The 21,504-nt window shown below is 36.5% G+C and overlaps 1 protein-coding gene across 21 annotated transcripts in view; it reads right to left on the bottom strand.

Annotated features, from left to right (window-relative positions):
* Positions 1 to 836: 836 nt before the first annotated feature.
* Positions 837 to 21,504, bottom strand: part of Mctp (multiple C2 domain and transmembrane region protein) — a 152,856-nt gene continuing 132,188 nt past the window's right edge. For 8 of the 21 annotated variants that reach the window (XM_074104805.1, XM_074104806.1, XM_074104826.1 and 5 more), the window contains 13 exons: positions 17,371 to 17,522; positions 16,628 to 16,786; positions 16,113 to 16,299; positions 14,240 to 14,436; positions 13,294 to 13,507; positions 12,488 to 12,633; positions 11,749 to 11,894; positions 9,549 to 9,611; positions 7,838 to 7,914; positions 6,208 to 6,314; positions 5,390 to 5,499; positions 4,803 to 4,900; positions 837 to 4,517 (listed from right to left, as the gene is read on the bottom strand). In XM_074104805.1, coding sequence (XP_073960906.1) covers positions 4,440 to 4,517; positions 4,803 to 4,900; positions 5,390 to 5,499; positions 6,208 to 6,314; positions 7,838 to 7,914; positions 9,549 to 9,611; positions 11,749 to 11,894; positions 12,488 to 12,633; positions 13,294 to 13,507; positions 14,240 to 14,436; positions 16,113 to 16,299; positions 16,628 to 16,786; positions 17,371 to 17,522 — 1,734 coding nt within the window. In that variant the 3' untranslated portion in view covers positions 837 to 4,439. Of the gene's footprint in view, positions 4,518 to 4,802; positions 4,901 to 5,389; positions 5,500 to 6,207; positions 6,315 to 7,837; positions 7,915 to 9,548; positions 9,612 to 11,748; positions 11,895 to 12,487; positions 12,634 to 13,293; positions 13,508 to 14,239; positions 14,437 to 16,112; positions 16,300 to 16,627; positions 16,787 to 17,370; positions 17,523 to 19,659; positions 19,805 to 20,724; positions 21,382 to 21,504 lie in introns of all 21 variants that reach the window. The other 13 variants (XM_074104818.1, XM_074104813.1, XM_074104814.1 and 10 more) reach the window with 5 other exon arrangements.

The following is a 21,504-nucleotide window of genomic DNA, read 5'->3' as shown; positions in this document are numbered from 1 at the left end:
TTAACTCGCGTTTTACTAAACCTATTTTGATGCGGTTTTCAGAAACGTATTTGTTATTGTTACAAAACAATGTAACTAGCCGTGTTTGGACTTAAAGGAATCGTTGTGCGAGTACTTTGGCATCAAATCACTAAAAAGTAAGAAATATTTATTTTTCAATAAAATTCTGTTCTATTTTCTGTCAAATTTTTTTTGGAGTCGGATAACATTTTTCTTAAAATTATTCTTTTTGAAATAATGTGTGCCTATCTAGAACACTAGTTACGAACGTTATTTTTTCCAGAGATAAAAACTATAACAGATCGATTATTTATTTTTCTGGTTTCAAAATACCCCTAATCCTATATTTTTATAAAAATCGCTGGAATTGATGCGACATAGTTCTCACAACTCACACACATATATTACGTATTTATAAGTAGTAGATATTTATACATATAGGATACGATATTCAAATGCAAAAATATGTAACTATGTACCTATTCGAACTATTTAAAAATTTCTCACCATGGGCTTATTATATTGTATTATTAGTCTTTGGTAAGTACATATTATTTTTGGAAGCGTAGGATAAGTTAATATTTTTACAAACAAAGGTTAAAAATGAAAGAACAAATCAATTCCAAAAACAATTGGAAAACTTAATACACTGGGCAGTGTAACACTGTGTAAGTAAGTAGTATTGGAAATTGCATACTTTTTCATAGGTGCTACATATTTCTAAGCGGCGCTAACCTACATTCATACTTACATCCATTGTTCGCAGTTCACAGAAAATTTAACCTCGCCAGCCGTAAAAAGGTTAAAGTTTCGGGAAAGAGAATAAAACAAGCACATTATTTATAACACAAATCATAGTATTTTATTCAATTTTAAAAAACTTATAAATTACATATCACATCTTTTTATGCAGCTGTTTTACACAGTAAATAATGTAAAGTTGGAACAGTGCTTTAAGTGCTAACTTAGTACATTATATAAAATAGTGCTCTAGCCGTGCTCTCACGAAAATAATGCTCTCAATGTACAGTCAGCAGGAACTTAGCTATAAGCAATTGACTAGAAATATTAAGACAAAGCGAACCGTCCACTACTTGTTATTTAAAAGCTGAAAAGTAATTGAACACTCAGGTTAAACCAAATAAAAAATAACTGAATCAGTTGTGTAATACATTACGGCTTTCATAAAGGCATCATACATCTCTCTTTTACATTTCCTTAGTCTTCATTTCATCTCCCTTCCTAGACCTGTCTTATGATCAATAGTTACTTAGTACTCGTAGCATTAGGCGCAGGAATGTTGAAGCATTCTAGCTTTTCAATAGGCTTGGGAGTCAATTGATAATTGTGTCTTTGCATTTTGCCTCTTTTTTACTCCCATAATTCTATATGGCTCTCTCTTTCTTTCTAAGTTTATGCGAATTATATGTGCAACAGGAAAAATATAAGGTAAATGTGAGTTTTTGATAGGACGGTGGGCTACAAATGCGAAAATTGTGATTTTTTAGAGATACAGGAAATAGCAGGTACGGAATTGTACTTTAATAATATAATTAGCTACAATAGAAAATTACAAATTTGTATCTAGATAAATTTCAAAGATATGGTAACATCAAATATCTGTGCTTTTTGTAGAAGATTTAAACTTCACATATTATTCGAGCTAGATAAGTTAAAGCGAAATGCAATTTAATTGTTCAAAGCTGAAATATTACAAACAGTGATAGTTAATGATATATAAAATTTGAGATTTTAAACGGATAACATTTAAATTTTATTGCTCAAAAACTTTTCAGAAACACGAATCATCCATTTTATATCCACAGTCAGTTTGGTGGTTCTTGTCTCTGATAAAATCTTATTCTATTTAGTTAGTGACAAACTAAGTACAATAAATGTAATGAGATTTAATCTCAGTCTTCCATCGTTTATTGTGTTATATTAAATATACCTAGATGAAACACGAAGAAGCAAATATTAGTACTAATATTTTACATTAGATGGCGCTAGCGAGGAATTTTAATATTGGCGGTTCGTGATTGGACGACATCCTAAACTTTTAACCTTTATCCAATAGGTATGTATATTTTGTTTATATACAATTTTCCCGCTGATCAGTAAACTAAGTAAGAATATATGAGGCGAAAGCGATTCTACCTTAAAGTTAGACAGAAAATCATTATCTTACTTTAAAGTTGAATGCGCTAGATCCGATTCAGAGATGCTATTAATGCAAGTATTCTGATGATGTAGCGTTAGAAGTGGAAATCTACACATTATAAACAAATCTATATTTTTCTTACATATATACATATCTATAATAACTGGTAACTTCTGGTTTTACTAAAAAACTGTTTCGTAAAAACTTTCCAACACTAACTTAACAAAAATATTATAATACTCGATACAAAATTTGTGTAATTAAAAACTCTATCTAAACATTTAGTCTTACTTTATTCAAATTTTACTTAATTACTCTAAAAAGTAAATTTAAATGCAACGTTTCTACCGCACAATATTGGCAGCATTATTAAAATATAATTAAACTTTTTGTAGCTCTCAATTTCCAAATACTTACTAAACAAATATTAACACTAATTTCGTAAACTATAAGTATAAGTGTAGAATATATTTAAATGGAAAACATTGGAAGAGATGTGGTTTTGCCCTTGGCAATGTGCACTTAACAATAGTTGTAGTTTTTTTTCTCACATCAAGGGTGACGGGTATTGAATCATACATTTTATGTTTATTTGTGAAAGAAAAATGCGTTCTATAGCCTCTCGATTGATATATTAAGCGTAAAAACCGCAGGTAAAAACCAATTAGTTACATTGGTTCACAATGATGCTAAATTCACTGCTGATAAGCACACGATATATTTTCTATTCTCTAGAGGAATAATACAATTTTCAGCGTTTCAAAAACCACCTGGTCTTTTGTGTCAGTTGTATGTATTTTTTAGAACGACAAATTAAAACCATTGCATAGCTAAGAGAGAATAAACATCGTAAATGTTTTGCTTTTAAGCAGAAAAATATCAGATCAACGTTCAGACGGTCGTAAACGCTGGTTAAATGACGCTTTTAATTATTTTGTCAGACTTCAGCCATAATTTTAACCTTTTCTATCACGTTCGTTTGAAATATATTTGACTTTAAAAGGTTTAAATAACGAGGTTGATCGGCAAAGATTGCGTTGAGATATATTATTTTAGCATTCAGACGTTTTGAACCTTTTCGAGGTTTCGTGCATAGGAAGACTCATAGCGTGTAGTTTAATCATTCACGTAGGAAAAGAAAATTTGATCAACAAGATTGTATTTCATTTGATTATTTTTAATCGCATGTTTTTTCGACATTTTGAGCTAAACCATTGCACGCATTACAAAAAACTGATTATATCACCTATCTATTCTACGTGGACGACATCTTTTGGTAAATTTATATAAATTTATGCACCTGTTTAAGAAACTTTAATACGAATCTGTTTTACACTGGTTTTACACTTACATAACATTTAAACGTGGAACACGTGTAGAATATTTTAGTGAGGTTGTTCCGAGTATGAGATTCAGAAATTCGATAAAAAATCGGATAAAGTTTACGAGTATTGAAAACGCTCAATTATTAAGAGAGGAAATTTAATTTAATTTAAGTGACTGAGTGTAACTGCAGCATCATTTGTCATTTTGTTTGTGATGAAACATCTCGTAGAATGAATGTAGGATAAATTTTTGAGATCCTATGTCTAGGTATAATTATTTGGGACTTTGAACACTTTAGTTTACTATTGAAAATATACACTAAGAGTCACACGTTGGACCTACGCGAAGTACGTAGTTAGATAATAAAATAAAAATAGGTATTTTTTACAAATTAAAATTATATTTTAGCTTGACAGCATTGTACTTACTTTGTTCCTTACATGTTACGCTAGGCAAGCACATAGCTTTGCTACTAATTGGTCAAATTTTGGAGTGTCTGTCACACACGAAATAACAACTCAAGCGCGTTCACGTTAGCGTTTCAATTACTATAGGTAATCTTGAAGCGCCTCCAGTGGCACTTATCGGTAACAAAGATATGAGTATATTTAACACGTTCTGTAAGCTTTTTTTCAACAAAAGAGACAAAGGGGTCTGAAGTGTAACCTCCTTCTCTCTAAATAATTATGTTTCACTTATTTGACACAGGAAGGTCTGAACTATTTAGTAGTGTGAAATGTTTAATTCGTCAATGTCAGATTAATTATTTAGGTATAAGTTTGTATTACTTAAATTATTGTATGCCATTGACAGGATTTCGTGGATGGAGTCGAAATAAAATGCAGAAAAAAAAAGTAAATAAATTATAAAACGTGGTCCAACGAGTAGCGCTTTACAACTTATCCCTCAGTTTGGCGATGTAGACAGTGATTCTGCGTTTAAATTGGTTTTGTTAAGAGGCTTTGTGCTTTTTGCGCGCGTCACGACGATGCTCTGTGGACGAGTGAGGCTTCAGTTCCCGACAGTCCAACTGAAAATATTAAAAAAACTTTAACCCTTATCGGTGAATCCGTAGAAAATAGATGAAGTAAAATAAAAAGCACTGGATTTTTTTTAACAGAAACTAGTTTGTAAAATTAATTGCAGGTTAAAAGGTTAAAGTCGCAACAGGTAGGTGAGAAGGTGGTGTTATGTAGTCATTATTTAACTTTTCACTACTAGGTACACAGTTCTAATACACATAGTAAAAAAAAATACCCACTGTAGAATATTTTAGTGGTTAAAAGGTTAAAATGGATTTAAAACGCAAAATTACCAAAATCTCGTCATCTGGCACCCTTGACAGCAAGTCTAACACTTCGTTGTTGGGTATCGTATGTGGCCGGAGTATTTTTCGTGTAAATTTATTAATACCTGTGAAAATGAAGGATAACAATAGGTTAAGTTTCTGTACCGTTTTTCAGGCTAAAATCATTGACATTACTGGCACACGAGCTATTCTATATTAGGCCTTTAGGCCGGCAATGTATCCTATTTACAATATAACCCTCTGAAGTTGCGAGTGTCCATGAATGCGCTCACTTACCATCAGGTTGCCATTTGGACTTGTTCGGTTGTCGCCTTATTTCATAAAAAAAACACGTCGTAACATTAAACATAATCCTCTGTAATTATTCCCAATAATTCCCATAGCCAAATATTTAAATAAAGGTTCCATTACAGACGAAATATCACTAGATGGCGTTAGTATCGTCGCGGTGGTGGTCCGACCACCGTGGTCGTGGCAGTTTGACGTTACATTCTTGCTTGCGATTGGCTCATTTAGTTATTCGACCGACTACAAACGTGTCACAAATGTCAAAGTTGTTGAACAGACTTATCGAAACGTTATCTTCCACTTACCCCATGCCATGAGGAGATACCGCAGAGGTATAATGTACAGCACTACCATCGCTCCAAACAGCATGATTATAGCTATATAGCTAAGATATGGCACCGTGAAGTTCATAAGACTGAAACAAGGCAGAACAAGTTTAAAAAAAAATCTCATCACTAAGTTATCTTCTGTTTGCGTATTGTCTAAAGTGCAGGAACTCACAATCGCATTCGCCATCTTTCTACCCTTAGGATGGGTTCACACGGCGCAGTCCTGCACGATTTTTTATCGTACACGTTTTATCGAATAAGTTGTGGCATATAACTTTGTGTAGAACCGTTCACACGTCGCTTATACGTCGTCGTATAAAAGACACAAAGTTATCTTATTCGATAAAACGTGTACCTACGATAAAAAATCGTGTAAGACTGCGCCATGTGAACCCAGCCTTATTTACTACCAATTTATTAATTTGCCACAAATGTGACATACAGACGCGTCTTTACCTATAGTGCAGGGTGTGCGTTGTACCTACTTATTCCATTTTGACCGCGCGCTTCCTAGATGGCGCTAAAGTAATAATTGCACACGGGCGCTACATGGGCTAAAGACGCCGCTGGTGATATATTATAACAACAGCCACAGTAACTAAATTATTACCTAAGGAACAGTCGACTTCTTAAATTTCTGAGCAAAAATTAGATCAAAAATATTTGAACACTTCTACGCCGTTAACAATAGAGTCATAATATCACATATTTTTGTTGAACTTGACTGTACGAAGCCTTAAAACTAAGTAGAAAAGTATAGTTGAAACTAAATAGGTAACAGTTATTTTACTAACTTTTTAACAGCTTCTCCTAAAGATGCGACGTAGCCGATGGCATTCTGTACCGTCTGCGTCACTTCTTGAATCGCCTGCAGCCTCTCCTTAAGAGACTTTTTCTCCTCCTACGGGAAGGAACAAAATTTACAACATAAATTGTAGATCCAACCGAAGCAAATAAACTCGTTGAAGTGACAATGGGCAGGCCAGAGCACAAATAAACAGAAGGTAGTTGGGGCAGAAAACAACGTAGAATAGAGACCGCGCAGAAGCGCAGAGTAGGAATACCACCAAAGAGATGGACGGATGATCTGGCTAAAGCCGCGGGTTCACGGTGGATGCAGGCTGCTTCCTAGGGATGCAAATGGAGGCCTATGGGGGAGGCTTATGGACGTTCTACGGCTGATTAATATCCAACATGATAATCCAACCGAAACTGGTATTTGCAACCGACACCAAAACCTTATTTCAGTTTGTGTTTCAGTTTCGCCCATAATATAAAATTTTATTCGGAGGCTGTTCTTATGTTCTAATGGAGGAAGCCTTTGTTGAATAGTTGTCATTTTTCGACTGATGATGACTCAATCGTATATTTTTTAAATTTCCATTCACTTGCATAAAAAATCTTGCGCCGAATTTCATCTCTCGAATAGCGGTTGTAATTTAAATCACTTAGCTTAGGATGAGGGAACAATTTACTTAGTCGTTATACCGGGTGTGGCCTGTAATACGAGCAAAAAATTAAAACATAGATCGTCCTCGTCAAACTAAACAACATTAGTTCAGCGACTTTTAAAAATAATGGAGTCTTTGAATTTTCCTTTTTTCATACAAATTAAATATTGCTATCAATGTACGCCATCCTAGAACACAAGTGACGTCGCCTGTCACGCACGCTACAAACATCAAACATTTTGCTTTACATTGCTTCTTCGAATAAACTTAAAAGTGTATTAAAAACTAAAAAAACTAATTCTTTAAAAAAATCGCTGAACTAATGTTGTTCAGTTTGAGGAGTATGATCTATGTTTTAATTATGTGCTCATATTACAGGCTACACCCGGTATTGTCCTTTTATTTTCTATTCATGTGCTCTCTAATGAATAGAAAAAAGTTTCATATACTCTACATTGTAGAGTATAAGAAAACTTTAAAAAAAGAAGGATGAAATCGGTAAAATCAAGTGACCACGGGAAATAAATAGAGAGAGAGAGAAGAAGAAAAATTGCAGGATGCTTGGGTACTGCTCTTCGATCCCGATTGCGGCCGAACACTGCTGCACTGTACGAAAGCCCACAAATTAAGTTTCGATTTCGATATCGAAAATACGAACAAACTGAGACCAGAAAATGAGACCAGCGCTGGGGGCTAGTGCTGCTGCATAAGTAGCGTAGTAGAAATAAGCAACCTGAGATATGTATGCATAGGAAAAATTCGTGTCTAGATTCCTGTCCAGCGGTGGTGTAGGGGTAATAGCACGCAGCACGGATTGCTGTGGACCTGGGTTCGATTCCCAGCGCTGGTATCTTTTTCTGATTTTTCTGTGCATCCATGTCTCAGTTTGTATTTTCGATACAGTTTCACGGGATACCCGTAAAGTATGGAGATATTAAAGATAACAATTGCAAGTTAAACACTTGTTTTATACCTTATCAGGTTCTTCTTCATCATCTTCTTCTGCAAGTAGATCTTCATCGTCAACTGGCAGGAGCAGTGGATTGCCTCCTAGGGACAGTTGCAATTAATTAGTAGGGATACCTGTAAATACCTTTTTAGTTTTGATGTTAATGATGGCCTTTCCGAAAGCGCTGATGGTTTTAAAAATGACGTGTGTAAAGTGCTTTTTATTTTGATGTCTATTTACAGAATGAATGATTTTAAAAAATGAAAAAAGTGCCTACTGTTTATTTGTAATCCACATACTACATTAAGAATACCATTAATTTTATTTCGAAGAAGGTAAAATAAGGTCCTTGGGATGGGGTTTTTCTCTATCAAGTTGTTTAATTCAACAATCAATTAATTAGAGAAGAAGCTGCGGTTTAATGAACGTTTCGCCATCATGCTTGTTAGAAGTGTTGTTAAAAGCCGTGATGGCGTCGTGATTTGACCTACATACAGCCTAGCAAACAGAGGACCGTATGTTCAAACTGGGGCACGTATCTCTGAATTTTTCAAAATTCATGCGCGTAATTGGGCCAATCAACTATTTTACCCACACTTTGGGCGTCTCCTGCGTTACCAAAATTGTCTCTGGCGTTACCAAAAAATCGTACTTGCAACAAGATATTCCACGGTTTAATAGGTTGAACTTACGTAGGATTGCATGTATTCATTCATGTACACCATCTATTAAATTACAGAAAAAACATGTTTACTTACAAAAATCTGTAATTGTTTGAAAAATGTCGCGGACAAAATTAGTGTGAGTAAAAAAGTTGATTGGCCCAATTACATTTGATATTATTATTTAGTACGAGCTTTACGGTGAAGGAAAACATCGTGCGGAAACTGCACAAACGAAAAAATTCAATGGTGTGCGGGTTCCCAATCCGCATTGGACCCACGTGGTAACGGTCCAAGACCTCTCATTCTGTGAGGAGACCTGTGCCCAGCAGTGGGACGTGTATAGGCTGGGATGGATGCTTGTTAGTCTTAATGATACAGTCAACGCCAAAATATAAACGGAAAACACCATAGAGCGTAATTTTAACGAACCAAAGTTTTACCTTGTGTTTCCGCTATCAACCGTAAGCCGCAGCTACGCTTGTGCGACACATATATATTAACATGCAGAACCTATCCTCCTTCTGATATTTTATGACGTACTAGCTGTTTCCCGCGACTCCGTCCGCTTAGAATTTATTTATCACTATCCCGCGGGAACAATGCAACTTTCCAGGAAAAAAACTATATCCGTATACCGAATTTTGTCTGAATCAGTTCAGCGGCTTAAAAGTGAAAAGGTCACGAACATGGCCTACCAATCCCTACACGCTATATTTAATACAAAAAAACAGCAATAGATGGCACTACTATTAACATGTTCTCACTGGTGCCATCTATTGGAAATCGAAGGAAAGAAAAATAGCCAGTTGAATAGCCAGTATTAGGGTGATACCATTTGCTTGTACTAGGTGGTGTCTCTGTTATATATGTACTCTGTGTCACGAACAAACAGACTTACAAACCTTCGCATTTGTAATATTCGTGGGATGTTGTTGTGTGTTTCTACACACAGAGAAGAAGAGGGTAAGTTCTGCAAGTTAACATAATACAGGGCGACATTTATTTTGATGCTGACTATACGCATGCCTGTCATTCTAGTCATTCAGTATTTCACAACATCCAAGACTTACTCCCACTAAAATATGGCAAAATCGGCTGCAGTACTCGATAGATTCGGGAATTTTTGATTTCAACTACAAAATCAACATAAAACAAAGGAATGAAAGAAAAAATCGAAAATAAAATAAAGTACAAAGAAGATCTATAAGGCTGTGTTTCCACCAGATATGGCCGAGGATGCGTCGCGAGGAATGTGTTTGTCATGTTTCCAACTAGAGCTACTTATGCTGAGCGAGGATAGGTAAATGAAGCGTATCTGGGCCATTCTACTTTTAAGTAACCATTAATGTTTTGTGAAATATAAGGCATACCTAGTGATTATTATCAAGTGTAAATAACTTATATAATAACTGAATTTAATAAAAAAACTTTAAAAATAAAAAATGCCATTTACTCAACTACTTGCTGACAAATGGCGGGATTCCATTTTTCGGGTTAGTGTCTTTACGTACTTTATAGATAATAATGATACGCATACGTTGAGTTGTGGTTTCGCAAAGTTTTGTTGTTATTTTCTTTAGGAGTTTCAAACTCTAAAAAATATACAGTCAGAATTATTTTTAACCCTTTAGAAATTAAGGGAAAAAGGAAATATTTAGGAAATATTAAAACGTATAAAATTGCGAAATTTAAAACGTAAATATTTCAATAAAATTAAATGTAAAAAATGAATACAGGTTAAATTTATGAAAAATTATGTTATGTTTAAATGTAAGATGCAACGAGCACTTTACCGTATTTTTAAAAAAAAAAATTTGAAGACCACATTACAAAAATGACTGGTCAACCAAAAGTAGAATGACCTTTCTATTGGTCCATGATGACAATCATGTTCCTCGTATCGCATTCTCGCACATGTCTAGTGGAAACGCAGCTTAAGTGTAAACAAAATTAACTACTGAAGTTATTGATAGCTATTCTTCTATTATTTCTATTTATAGTATTAGAAATATGTATAAGTTAAACAATCTTGATTTGACTAAATATTTATGAAAAAGTGCTTATTCAATTCTCATGCCCGTAAGCACTTCATATTTATGCTGGATCTAGGCGACATAAAATTACCACGCAGAGGACTTATCACGCTAACATACACGAGTAATATTTATTTACCTCGACGTTTCGGCAACATTACAGTGGCCGTGGTCACAAGTCACAAGTAGCCTGAAGTGTGGGGTTTATTACTGTAATGTTGCCGAAACGTCGAGGTAAATATTACTCGTGTGTGTTAGCGTGATAAGTTCTGTGCGTGGTATTTTGACTATGAGTAAAAATCAGGAAAGTTTAAGACATTATATGACATAAAATTATTTTTTATGTTCTAGTGCAAAAAGTTAACTCTTCGTCTAAGACCAAGGCAATCAGGTGTCAACAGCCACAAACAAAAAGGTTTCTATATATTTTTTAGTTTTTTCAATTTATTTAAAACTAAAAAATCAATCAAAATAAATCAATAAAACTAAAAGTTTATGACTATTATAGCAATGCATGAAAAATAAGAGGTACCCAGTAAGTGTACAATTGCTTCTACTGTTGCTGTTTCATCTCCTCGCAATCGAAGTGAAAGACAGTGTAAAATCTACATTTTCCCCTCGACGACGTGTCTATTCACCCTCGGGTAAAATGGCTCGTTTTATGCTCTTGTTCTACAATCTACTATTTTGAAATAAGTAACAGCAATTAACAATTAATCAGATATAAAAATATAATCGTGACTTGAAGCTGCCTTCGACTTCATCTGCGGAAATTTCGTCTTTTGCTTATAACTATCCTCGATCTTTTATGGGGTCTGAAACTATCTCTATACCAAATTTCATCTAAATTGGTTCTGCAGTTTAAGCGTCAAAAGGTAACCGACAGCCAGATAGATAGAGTTACTTTTGCATTTGTAACAGTAGTAGCTATGAATGGCTCGACATGCTTAAAAAGTGTTTATCAGTAAAAAGTCATGTCAATATTGTTTAAGTGAGTACTTTAATTATGTATCTTGACTTGACGTTAAATAAGGTTTTTTAAATATTTGTTTCTAACAAATTTCAAGTCGATCCGATCTAGGTAGGTACTACAAGTGTATCAGAATTAATTTGCAAGATTTTAAGAAATAAAAAATCATCAACAAACATGTCAAGCTAAATAAAAACTACCTATATATTACGTGGATGATACAGTGTAGTGGTACAGAATGGGGCATTTTGTTGATGGTCTACTCACCAGTGAGCCTGTATATGAGCCAGTTCCTCGTGAAGAAGATGAGAGTGAGCAAAGGAAGCATCCACATCTCGTAGTAATAGCAGAACGCTAGCCACGCCAGAAGACCTAAGAACGAGCGGATGCGGGACTCCCATTCAAAGCAGTCTCTGAAATAAACGAGAAAATGAGTCAAGTGTCGAGTGAATAATATCGATTTTTCGATAGCTATTTACATTATTGAAAAATTTGTCCGCAACATTGAAGGGTACATCATTCTTTATAGTTTCGCCGGAAGACCAGCGCTGACTCCATCCGAGGAGTCTGCATTTATGCTGAGGCGGGACCATTTCGGGCACATAAAATAAATTCACATTGTAACTTACTCTTTCTTTTTTTTCATATTTTGTGTCTCGAATAAATGTTTTTCATTTCATTTCATTATCTACTATTGGTTAATGTTTCATGTCTAAGCATTGCGAAATAAGGGAGTTATAATCGATTTTAGATCGAGGAAACGGTTCACGGAAAATTTATTTTAATGTGGCTCTGTAAATTTTATGAAATTTCGATACGACTAAGACGTCCACTGGTGAACAAAGGCCCTTTTCGCCATAACTCCCACGCTTGGCAGGCGGCTTGGGATCGCAGTATTACGCTGATGGTGCACGCAAAAGACGCTTTGCTGGCCACAACGAAATGAGTTTTTATTGTCCGGACATCCCACGAACTCCGGACACTCCACGAATTCTTGGATACTTACTGTAAAATCTTCCCAATCTCAATGAACCACATGATGATAGCCTTGAGCCTCATTACGTTTCGAATGAACAGTTGTCTCTTAAACTTAGCCTCTTGGTGCATGTACTTGGGCTCCTTTGGGTTCACTACTCTTATGGCTGCTTTCAACTGCAACAGAAAATTGATTATAACGCCGTTTTAGTCGACCTTACTCCACGCGTTCCTCCCCATGGGAATTTAGCAAAATACGTCCTGATTCCTTGTCTGCAATTTGAAGGAAATCTCTGTGCAAAATGTCTGATTTGTCTGTTTAAAATGGGTGTTGTTGAGGGAGTCAGTCAGTCAATCGGGACAATACAATACAATACAATAAACTCTTTATTGTACACCAGAAATAGTAAGCGATACAGAAAACAGGTACAGAGAGAAAATCGAGACTTTAGTTTTGTAGAGGTAGAAATTCCTAATCCCTTTGTTTTCTTGGCATTCTTTGATGACCTAGTTACTTAATACAATTATACACAGGGAAATTATGAAAAAGGAATGTGGCGTTGCTCAAATGGACAAAATTCTGAACATTTCTATATTCTTATTAAGTAGCGAAACGCTGGAAGCTTACTCTAGGCTAGAACAAAAATACATTGACGATCACTAGCTTGACGGGCCGCACGTTTGACAAGAACTGAATGCATGGTACCATGAAACTCAGTGCGCGCGGTGACAAGCGACGCCCGTCATACAGTTTGCGATAATTAAGCGATAGTCGCTATTCTTAGACGTTATCATAATAGGTACTTATCAACTCGCACCAATAATCCTATAACTCACCTGATTCCATATCACAGTCATCTCCAACAATATCTGGGGATAGCTCCCTTTCGCTCTTGCTCTCATCTTCTTATCTTTTAACGCGTACCATCTCTTCTCACCGTTCCGTATACTCAACAGCGGCACCGCCAGTTTGCCAAGGAATTCTACTTTGTGATCGTGGTCTTCATCGTATACTGTTAGTTCTAGAATCGAACTTATATCCTTTACTGTACTGGAAAGAATAATTGTATGTGTTTTGTTCAGGTTTTTTTTTAATGGAAAATAGGCTTGCGATTAACCACTACGACTGTACTCGTAGATGTTAAAGGTAAGATTGTAAAGTTCAGGGAACACCGATTCTTATTCTAACGAGTGTATAGGCTGCGCATTTTCAGTTAGTCAGTCGATCAGAACGTTACTCTTTTATATGTATCATCGTCACATCAACCGTAGTACAGTCAACAGCATTAATATCTGCCACAGCGGAGCGTGCAAAAATATCTGACACATCCTTCCGGCCCTAGAAATAGAGTCGTATCAGATATTTATGCGCACTTGTTGTGTCAGATATTGGTGCTGGTGACTGTACGAGCACTGTTGGGCATAGATCCCCGATAGACCACCTGCAGGGCCCAGTTTCTCGAAGCATCAAAACAGTCACAATTTGTCAAATAATATTAGTGTTTTGTCTCATTTTTAAACAAGTTATGAGACAAAACACTAATTATTAGACTAATATGCTTTGAGAAACAGGGACCAGTTGCTCAATCATGACCCTTGCTAATACTCGCCATGTTTGGCAAACGGTTTGGCAAACACAGTATAGAATGTAAGGTTGCCAAGAAGACGCTGCTGTCCTACTTCTGGTATTAGGTATCCCTCGGCCGGTTTCTACGGCACCCATGGGAGGAGGGGGGATTGTATATTATGTTAAAGCCTACTACCTAATAAATGAATCACTTACAATGTAAAAATCTTATTCCAATTAGGGGTCAACGTCTTGTACTCCGTGTGCGTCTGTAGCCTTGCATTGCCAAGTTCTAGTACGCAGAATGGATCTGATTTGCCGCCCAAGTCCGCAGCAGCTAACCCTTTTGCTCCGTACACTTTCACACACAGCCAGCCTACGCCACTGGACTGCTCGTTGAGGTAGTACCAAGTCTGAAAAACATAGTTCTGTGTGCTTAGCATACAAAGCATTCAATGCTATACCTTCCGCCGCCTAACTTTGCCTAAAAGTTCATTGACACGACTAGTACCACAAAACTATAAAGGTATAATTCCAATAGTTGAATAGGCACTATACCGTTAAGCGATTCGAACACAATCCGGGAGTAACGTAAAGACGTCGCATAAAAAATGTATCCCAAAAATGCGTCAACACTGAGTATTAAGTAATGAACTTTTAGGCAGATTTATATGGCGCGTGGTATAGACGAGACGTTGACGGGCCTCCCGCTAGGTGGACTGATAGCATCTCAATAACCCGGTCGGTACTCAGTGGATGCTTCACTATAGGCTTTATAAATAGGTTCAGTGTTGCTCAGCGGACGAAAAATTTAAATACATATCATCATTATCATCCTAGCCTCCTTTCAAAATGAGAAGGACTGGGTCAATCTATTCCCACGCGGACCCAGTGCGAATTAGGAACTTCACACACATCATTAAATGGCTTCGCAGTTCGCGGGTTTCCTTACGATTTTTTCGTTCACCGTAAAGCTCGTAGTAAATTTCAAATGTAATTTCGCACATGAATTTGGAAAGATCCAGTCGCGTATTTGAGCCCACGATGCTCTGCTTGAGAGGCCATAGGTCAAACTACTAGACCACCACAGCAAAAGACAGTGATCATAAAAAAAAATGCTGGTTATCAACGGTGTCATCGCTGTAACATGAATGAGAGGCCCTAAATTCTATTCAGAATCCAAACCTAGACCTTGATAGTATACAATGGCATTATAACACGTCTAAAAATACCTGGCCGTTGGCACTCCGAGCTAATATAAAAAAGAAACAAGATTAATGGACGTGCTAATGCTAACTTCAATGAAAGTCAAACACGAGATTTCCCGCTAATCGCTTCAATAAATCAATGATTTTGTTTGAATTATTAATTGATAATGGATATATCCGTTTTACACTATTTCCTTCTCATTTTGAGAGGAGGTTGGGTATTAAGTATTATTTAGTTAAACTCAATCGATTTTTTTGTGCTATTATGAATTTTGCCGAGCGCCGTGAGCGCCAGAGAGCCGTGGTGGCCTAGTGGTTTGACCTATCGCCTCTCAAACAGAGGGTCGTGGGTTCAAACCCCGGCTCGCACCTCTTGAGTTTTTCGAAATTCATGTGCGGAATTACATTTGAAATTTACCACGAGCTTTGCGGTGAAGGAAAACATCGTGAGGAAACCTGCACAAACCTGCAAAGCAATTCAATGGTGCGTGTGAAGTTCCCAATCCGCACTGGGCCCGCGTGGGAACTATGGCCCAAGCCCTCTTGTTCTGAGAGGAGGCCTGTGCCCAGCAGTGGGACGTATATAGGCTGGGATGATGAATTTTGTGTCATAATTCGAGCATTTCAACCGCCCCAAATTTCGTGGTGGTCACATTGCATTTTGTTAATGGGCGAATTTGATGACATTTTCAATTATTTTTTGACTCCTGTAATGAACCATTTGATTCCTGACCCACCGCAGAACGTTCTCACAGTATCATAATTTTCCTTGTCAAGCATGCGATGTTACTATAACTTTTTCCACATGGGTCACGAATCAGTTGGTTCTAATGTACATAAGCTGGGATGATGATGATGCGGCAGTTAATATAGCTACTTACATATCTTCTCTCTATGATCTCTTTGTCCCTCGGATTCTCCTTGTAGCTGGTCAGGTCTGTGATGGTCTCCGATTGCGTGGTGCCACTGATGGTAAGCAATAGAAATATCTGGCCGTTCCCGTCTTCTAGCTCTTGCCATATATTGTGCGTCTTCTCCCGTTCTAGCTTAGACAGGTCTATCGTACATCTAAAGAGGTAGAATAACTTAAAAAAATCACAAAATTAAACACTCCAACTAATTTCCATCTTTTTGGAAAATCTTATCTTAAAACTAGTAGGACCGTTCATGACTTATATTACTTATACAGTTTTCCTGGTTTATATTAAACGTGAGTTGAAACGTTATAAGTTTTAAGAAGTTTTTTTTGAGGTATTTGACGTTATAGCCTATGCCTTGACGGAGCAAAGGATTTCTAGAATGTTCTAGTACAAGATCGGGTTTGCGTAAAAGCAAAACTAATTGGAGCATTTTCTTTCTCAACAAAGATATGGAGGAAAAATATTTTCTAGCTTACCTCCCAAGGAAGTCATCTTTGGTTTGTTTGTCTTTATCCCACACCGTGACTTCCAGGATCTGTTCCTGGTCATCATAGAGGTGCAAGTCGAACTGCTCCAGCCAGGAAGGATGTAGAGATTTCCAGACCACCTTGCTCTTGTACTTCTCGTTTCCTAACCTGCAAATTTTAACGAAGTTTACGTAGATGACATTATTCAGGGTACAAAAGTTGTTAAAAACTATTTCACGTTTGAAAAAGTTACAAAAGATATGAAATTAAAGTACGTAAGTACACTTTGTGTTATTCCAGAGAATCACTATATTACCTACACAGGTACCAAATTCAATCAAATTGTAAAGCTGTTTTAGGGTGAAAGAGTAACAACACACACACACACACACACACACACACACACACACACACACACACACACACACACACACACACGCACACATACATACATACTTGCATACAGGTACATACCTAAAAGCATGCACGCTCACAAACTTTAGCATTCGTAATTTTGAAATATTTCACGTTCCATAAATATGATTGTAACCCCCTGTTTTACCATCCATTGATCAAATTTATTGGACGGATAAATGTGATGCCGTCTCTGTTTGTTTTGTCCAAATAGACGGAGACATCATCACATTTATCCGTCAAATAAAATTAATCAATGGATGGTGAAACAGCTCCTTAAACATCAACTGCTTTCAAAACGGACCAGCACACAACGACCATTATCTTAATCCACTTACCTAAATTTACAATAAGGGTCACTAGACCTCGTGTCCAGGTCCATGGCGGGCAAGTTCTTGGCTTCAACCAGCACTATCGTCACCACAGAACTCCAAATCTGAGCTTTTAGTCGTTTATTCACATCACTTAGTCTTGTGTTTTTCAGCAGATACTGGAAACAATAGAAAATCGTTCTCATTTTTTTAATATTTCATAAATTTTGGTAAATTTGGGTAGGTAATATATTAGGTACACTTTTTTTACTTAGGTTGACAAAAAGTTTAATTCAGCAATTTGCTCAAAATGCCAAGTCAAACGTGACAAACCACTGAAAACATTACTTCACTGAAGTGTTCATTGAAAATTGCCCTAGAAATTGTAATTGTTGAAATATTTCGAAATAATTTAATAGCAACTATATAAGTACCCACCTACATAGCAATATTGAACGAAATAATTTAATAGCAACTATATAAGTACCCACCTACATAGCAATATTGAACAATCGCTTTAAAATTATTCACGATCTATGGATATTTTCTATGGAATCTATATGTGCTCGTGGTGCTCATAGATTTGTCCGAATATTGAGAGCTCATTTAATTAAATCGCGTTCTAGGTCCCATAGAATAAGGTCTAATTTATAATTAGGCACTAGAAAGGTTTTAGTAAAATGACAAAGTTATAGCGGTTAATTTATTAAATTTATTTATCACTCATAAATTCATAAAATAGCACGCTGTTAGGCACATGTAAAGAAGCGTTAGAACCAGACGAAACATTAAATACCTAACAGGAAATTCTCGTTATCAGTAAACCACAAATACTTGTATTAAATGACATTGTAACGGATAACTCGCGTCTTAAACCGAGTTTAGCTCGACTTGTTTCGGGCTACTACGTAGCCCTTCTTCTCAGGAGCACGCGAAACTCGGTTTAAGACGTGAGTTATCCGTTACAATGTCATTTAATATGAGTGAGTCTCACGCTAGTTTCATGTTCAAAATCACAAATACTTGCGTAATTTCGATAAAGCCATAGTTGTTATTAACATTAACTTAAATTTATATGTTAAGAAAACAGACAAATAACATACGATACAGTTTTGGCTGTACTATATAATTTGAACAGAACATAAACAGACTTTGATGAGCTTCTTTCTTTCGGGATGGATTCTCCCGAATTGGGAGCCTTTTATGAAGTCGGATAAAAACTGAATTGAGAACCTAATTTTTTTGAAATCTTTAATGTAATGAAGTAGTAGGTAAAAATAATGATGATGTTAGGTACAAATGATGCACACATGACATGATAGACATTTCAAAATGGATAATGATTGTAATTTTTATGTCACTTTATGTTGGAATAGCGATATTCTATGGTAAGGCAAAGCGGATATATCAATTATATTTCGATATCGATTAGAAACTCGTTTACATTTTCCATTGAGATAAGAGTTATTATGGCTTTAAATTCGATAAGTTAAGTTACGCCTCAATCCGATATCCATGCAGAAAATTATTCAATTAGGTATGCATTTATTTAGTAAGTACTCGTACTTCTTCATTAATTTTTTTAACAATTCGAAAGATTTTTTGAAGAAATTGGAACAATATCATCCAATCATCATCTGGTACTATCTCGTTTTAGATATGTGGTATTAATGCACTGATAGCGAAACTTTTTGATTCTCCCGATTCTTAAAACTTGACGTTAGATCACACAACCTCTGTGGTTTTTGGATCCATCTGTGATCCCCAATATCTAAATTACTTCGGACTGTGATCTCCAGTCTTCGAATTTTTGCCTGTAGTCCAACAAAACTCATGGACACTTCTGAATCTGACTGTGATAATCTTATCCCCCAGCATTTTACACGGTTATTTAAAAGTGGCTTTATACAATTTCATTTATTAATTCTCCTATTATGTGCTGCTTCACAGGAAAAAGGGCGTCTACTTACTAAGTTATTACAACGGTTATACACGAAATCATGCTGCCAACTGTTAGAGCTAACATCTATGCTAATGCAGACAGAGAACCCCTAGAGTTCTGCCCCAGAGTTCTGCGTTCCGCGTTCAATAGATGTAAAGTTGAGTACCCGAATGAGAGTTTTTTTTTTACTTTTAATTTTGAGACCGATCCGATTGCCATGGTATCTCGCATTTTAGGGACCCACCCAACTTTACATGATCACGTCGGGGTCACCATAAAAAGTTAGGCACCCAACTAGTTGTTGTGTGAAACTCGATTCACTAAAAAACGCAGAACTCAGAACGCCTCTGTCTTCGCAGGCTCATTAACCGCACCCTGTGGAGTCGGTCCCCTTTACTCTTCAGTTTTGGGAACCGCGTGCCGAGTCTCTCGATGAGATCAGTGCAGGTGCTGATGGCCGCTGGTACTTCAAGATGTGAACCAGGAGGTAGACTGCCGGCACGGGGACGAGGTTCTGTTCTGTTAGGAGGAAAAACGAAGAAACTTTTACTACCTACATTTAGCTGTGACTTTACGTGTGGTGGAGTCCGAGGTCTTATTGTCTGACACACTAAAACACTAATAACAATCGGTTTCACCACTTCTTTCTGTCACATGGTATATGATGAGGGAAGAAAGAGACGGTGAACGCGATCGCGAAGGTCAGCGCTTTAGACAATGGGTTCCTCAGATCTTATTACCGATGCAGTGGGGCTAAGTTGCTGGCGCGAACGATATGGTTGAACTAAGTGCAATGTGAATAGTGGATGGATAGTGTACTAAACCAAAAATATAGCTTTCGATATGGTCTGACTAAAACTTAAGCTTAAAGAAAAGGAATATAATTGTTTCATACTTTTAAAATATGCCACTTCAGAGACCCGATTTCCTACGCATATATAATATAGGGACAGGAAAAAGCCACAGCGCCATATGTAATATCCGTAAACATCAGTGGTCCAGACAATAATGTAACCAGTTGGAATCATGGCTGCAAATGCGAATGAATGCAAATGAGAAGCTATTCTCACTATCAGAAAACAGCAGAGGGCCTACTCCGAAATTTGAAAATCGAAGTTCGTATCGTACCATCCCTCTCACTCTCGTATAAAATAGTATAAGTGCCAGAGGGATAGAACGACATTCGAATATTTCGAATTTCGAATTTCGTAGTAGCCCTGCAGTTGGTCAAAGACTAGCGCTCCTTTTCCATGATACCAACAATATAGTTATTGAACTAAAGACAGTAATGTACTTAATCAATTTCAGGCAGCTTACAAATACTTATGCTTGTACTCGTAGTTTAAAGGTCAAGTCTTTAAAAGAAATAAAAATATGTGGACTGATAATGAAGAAAGTTAAAGTAGCAGGGAAGGGTGTAGCTAACATGAAATAGGTACCTTTCATCGTTATAAGACACGCAGGACACACACGAGTCGCTGGAGTCTTCAAAGTCTTCATCGTACGCTAAATTAGTAGCCGATAAGCTCCTTCTTCCATAAAGAACACTATTCTTCTCCATTTGAATGAAATCTTCACAAACTTTAGCAGGATCCACATCATTAGGTTCATCGACCACAAAACTTGGTATCGCTTTTTCAACTATATCATTAGATCCGATTGAGATCTTATCCATAGAGCTCCCATCATCTTCTTTAGAACTACTATCGACAGATCTGTCACTTGATAGATGAGACACAAATCGAGATAGTCTCGATTGTTCTATTTTCCTTTCCACTCGATCTTGGAAACCTTCGACTCGATCCTGTATTTTCCCTTGGATTTTTACTAAGCGTTCCTTAAGGCGGTCCATTTTGTTCTCTTTCTCCATTTTTGTATTCTGCATTTATCTTTTTACTAGATTCTTCTTTGGATTCTGTGTCCCTTATCCTTCACTATTGTTTGCTGGTTTTCACTATTTATTTGTATCGCTTTTTCATGTCCGTTATTGCATTATTAGAATTCATATTAAACCTACATTTATACCAGGTTAAAGAAAGGTGCCAAAACAAGTACTACGAAATATTGAATCTATTGTAAAGTTCTTGCAATGATATCTGTCAAAGAAAGAAAGAAAGAAAATACATTTATTTAACGCCATAAAACAAACATAGAACTAAATAGATCCCCACTCAGCATAATGCCACGGCAAGCCGTGGCGCTCTCAAATGTATTGACTT

The sequence above is a fragment of the Choristoneura fumiferana genome, chromosome 22 (assembly GCF_025370935.1).
Source record: "Choristoneura fumiferana chromosome 22, NRCan_CFum_1, whole genome shotgun sequence".
Lineage (NCBI taxonomy): Eukaryota > Metazoa > Arthropoda > Insecta > Lepidoptera > Tortricidae > Choristoneura > Choristoneura fumiferana.
The sequence above is the reverse complement of the archived record's forward strand: the minus strand, read 5'-3'. Positions and strand labels throughout refer to the sequence as shown.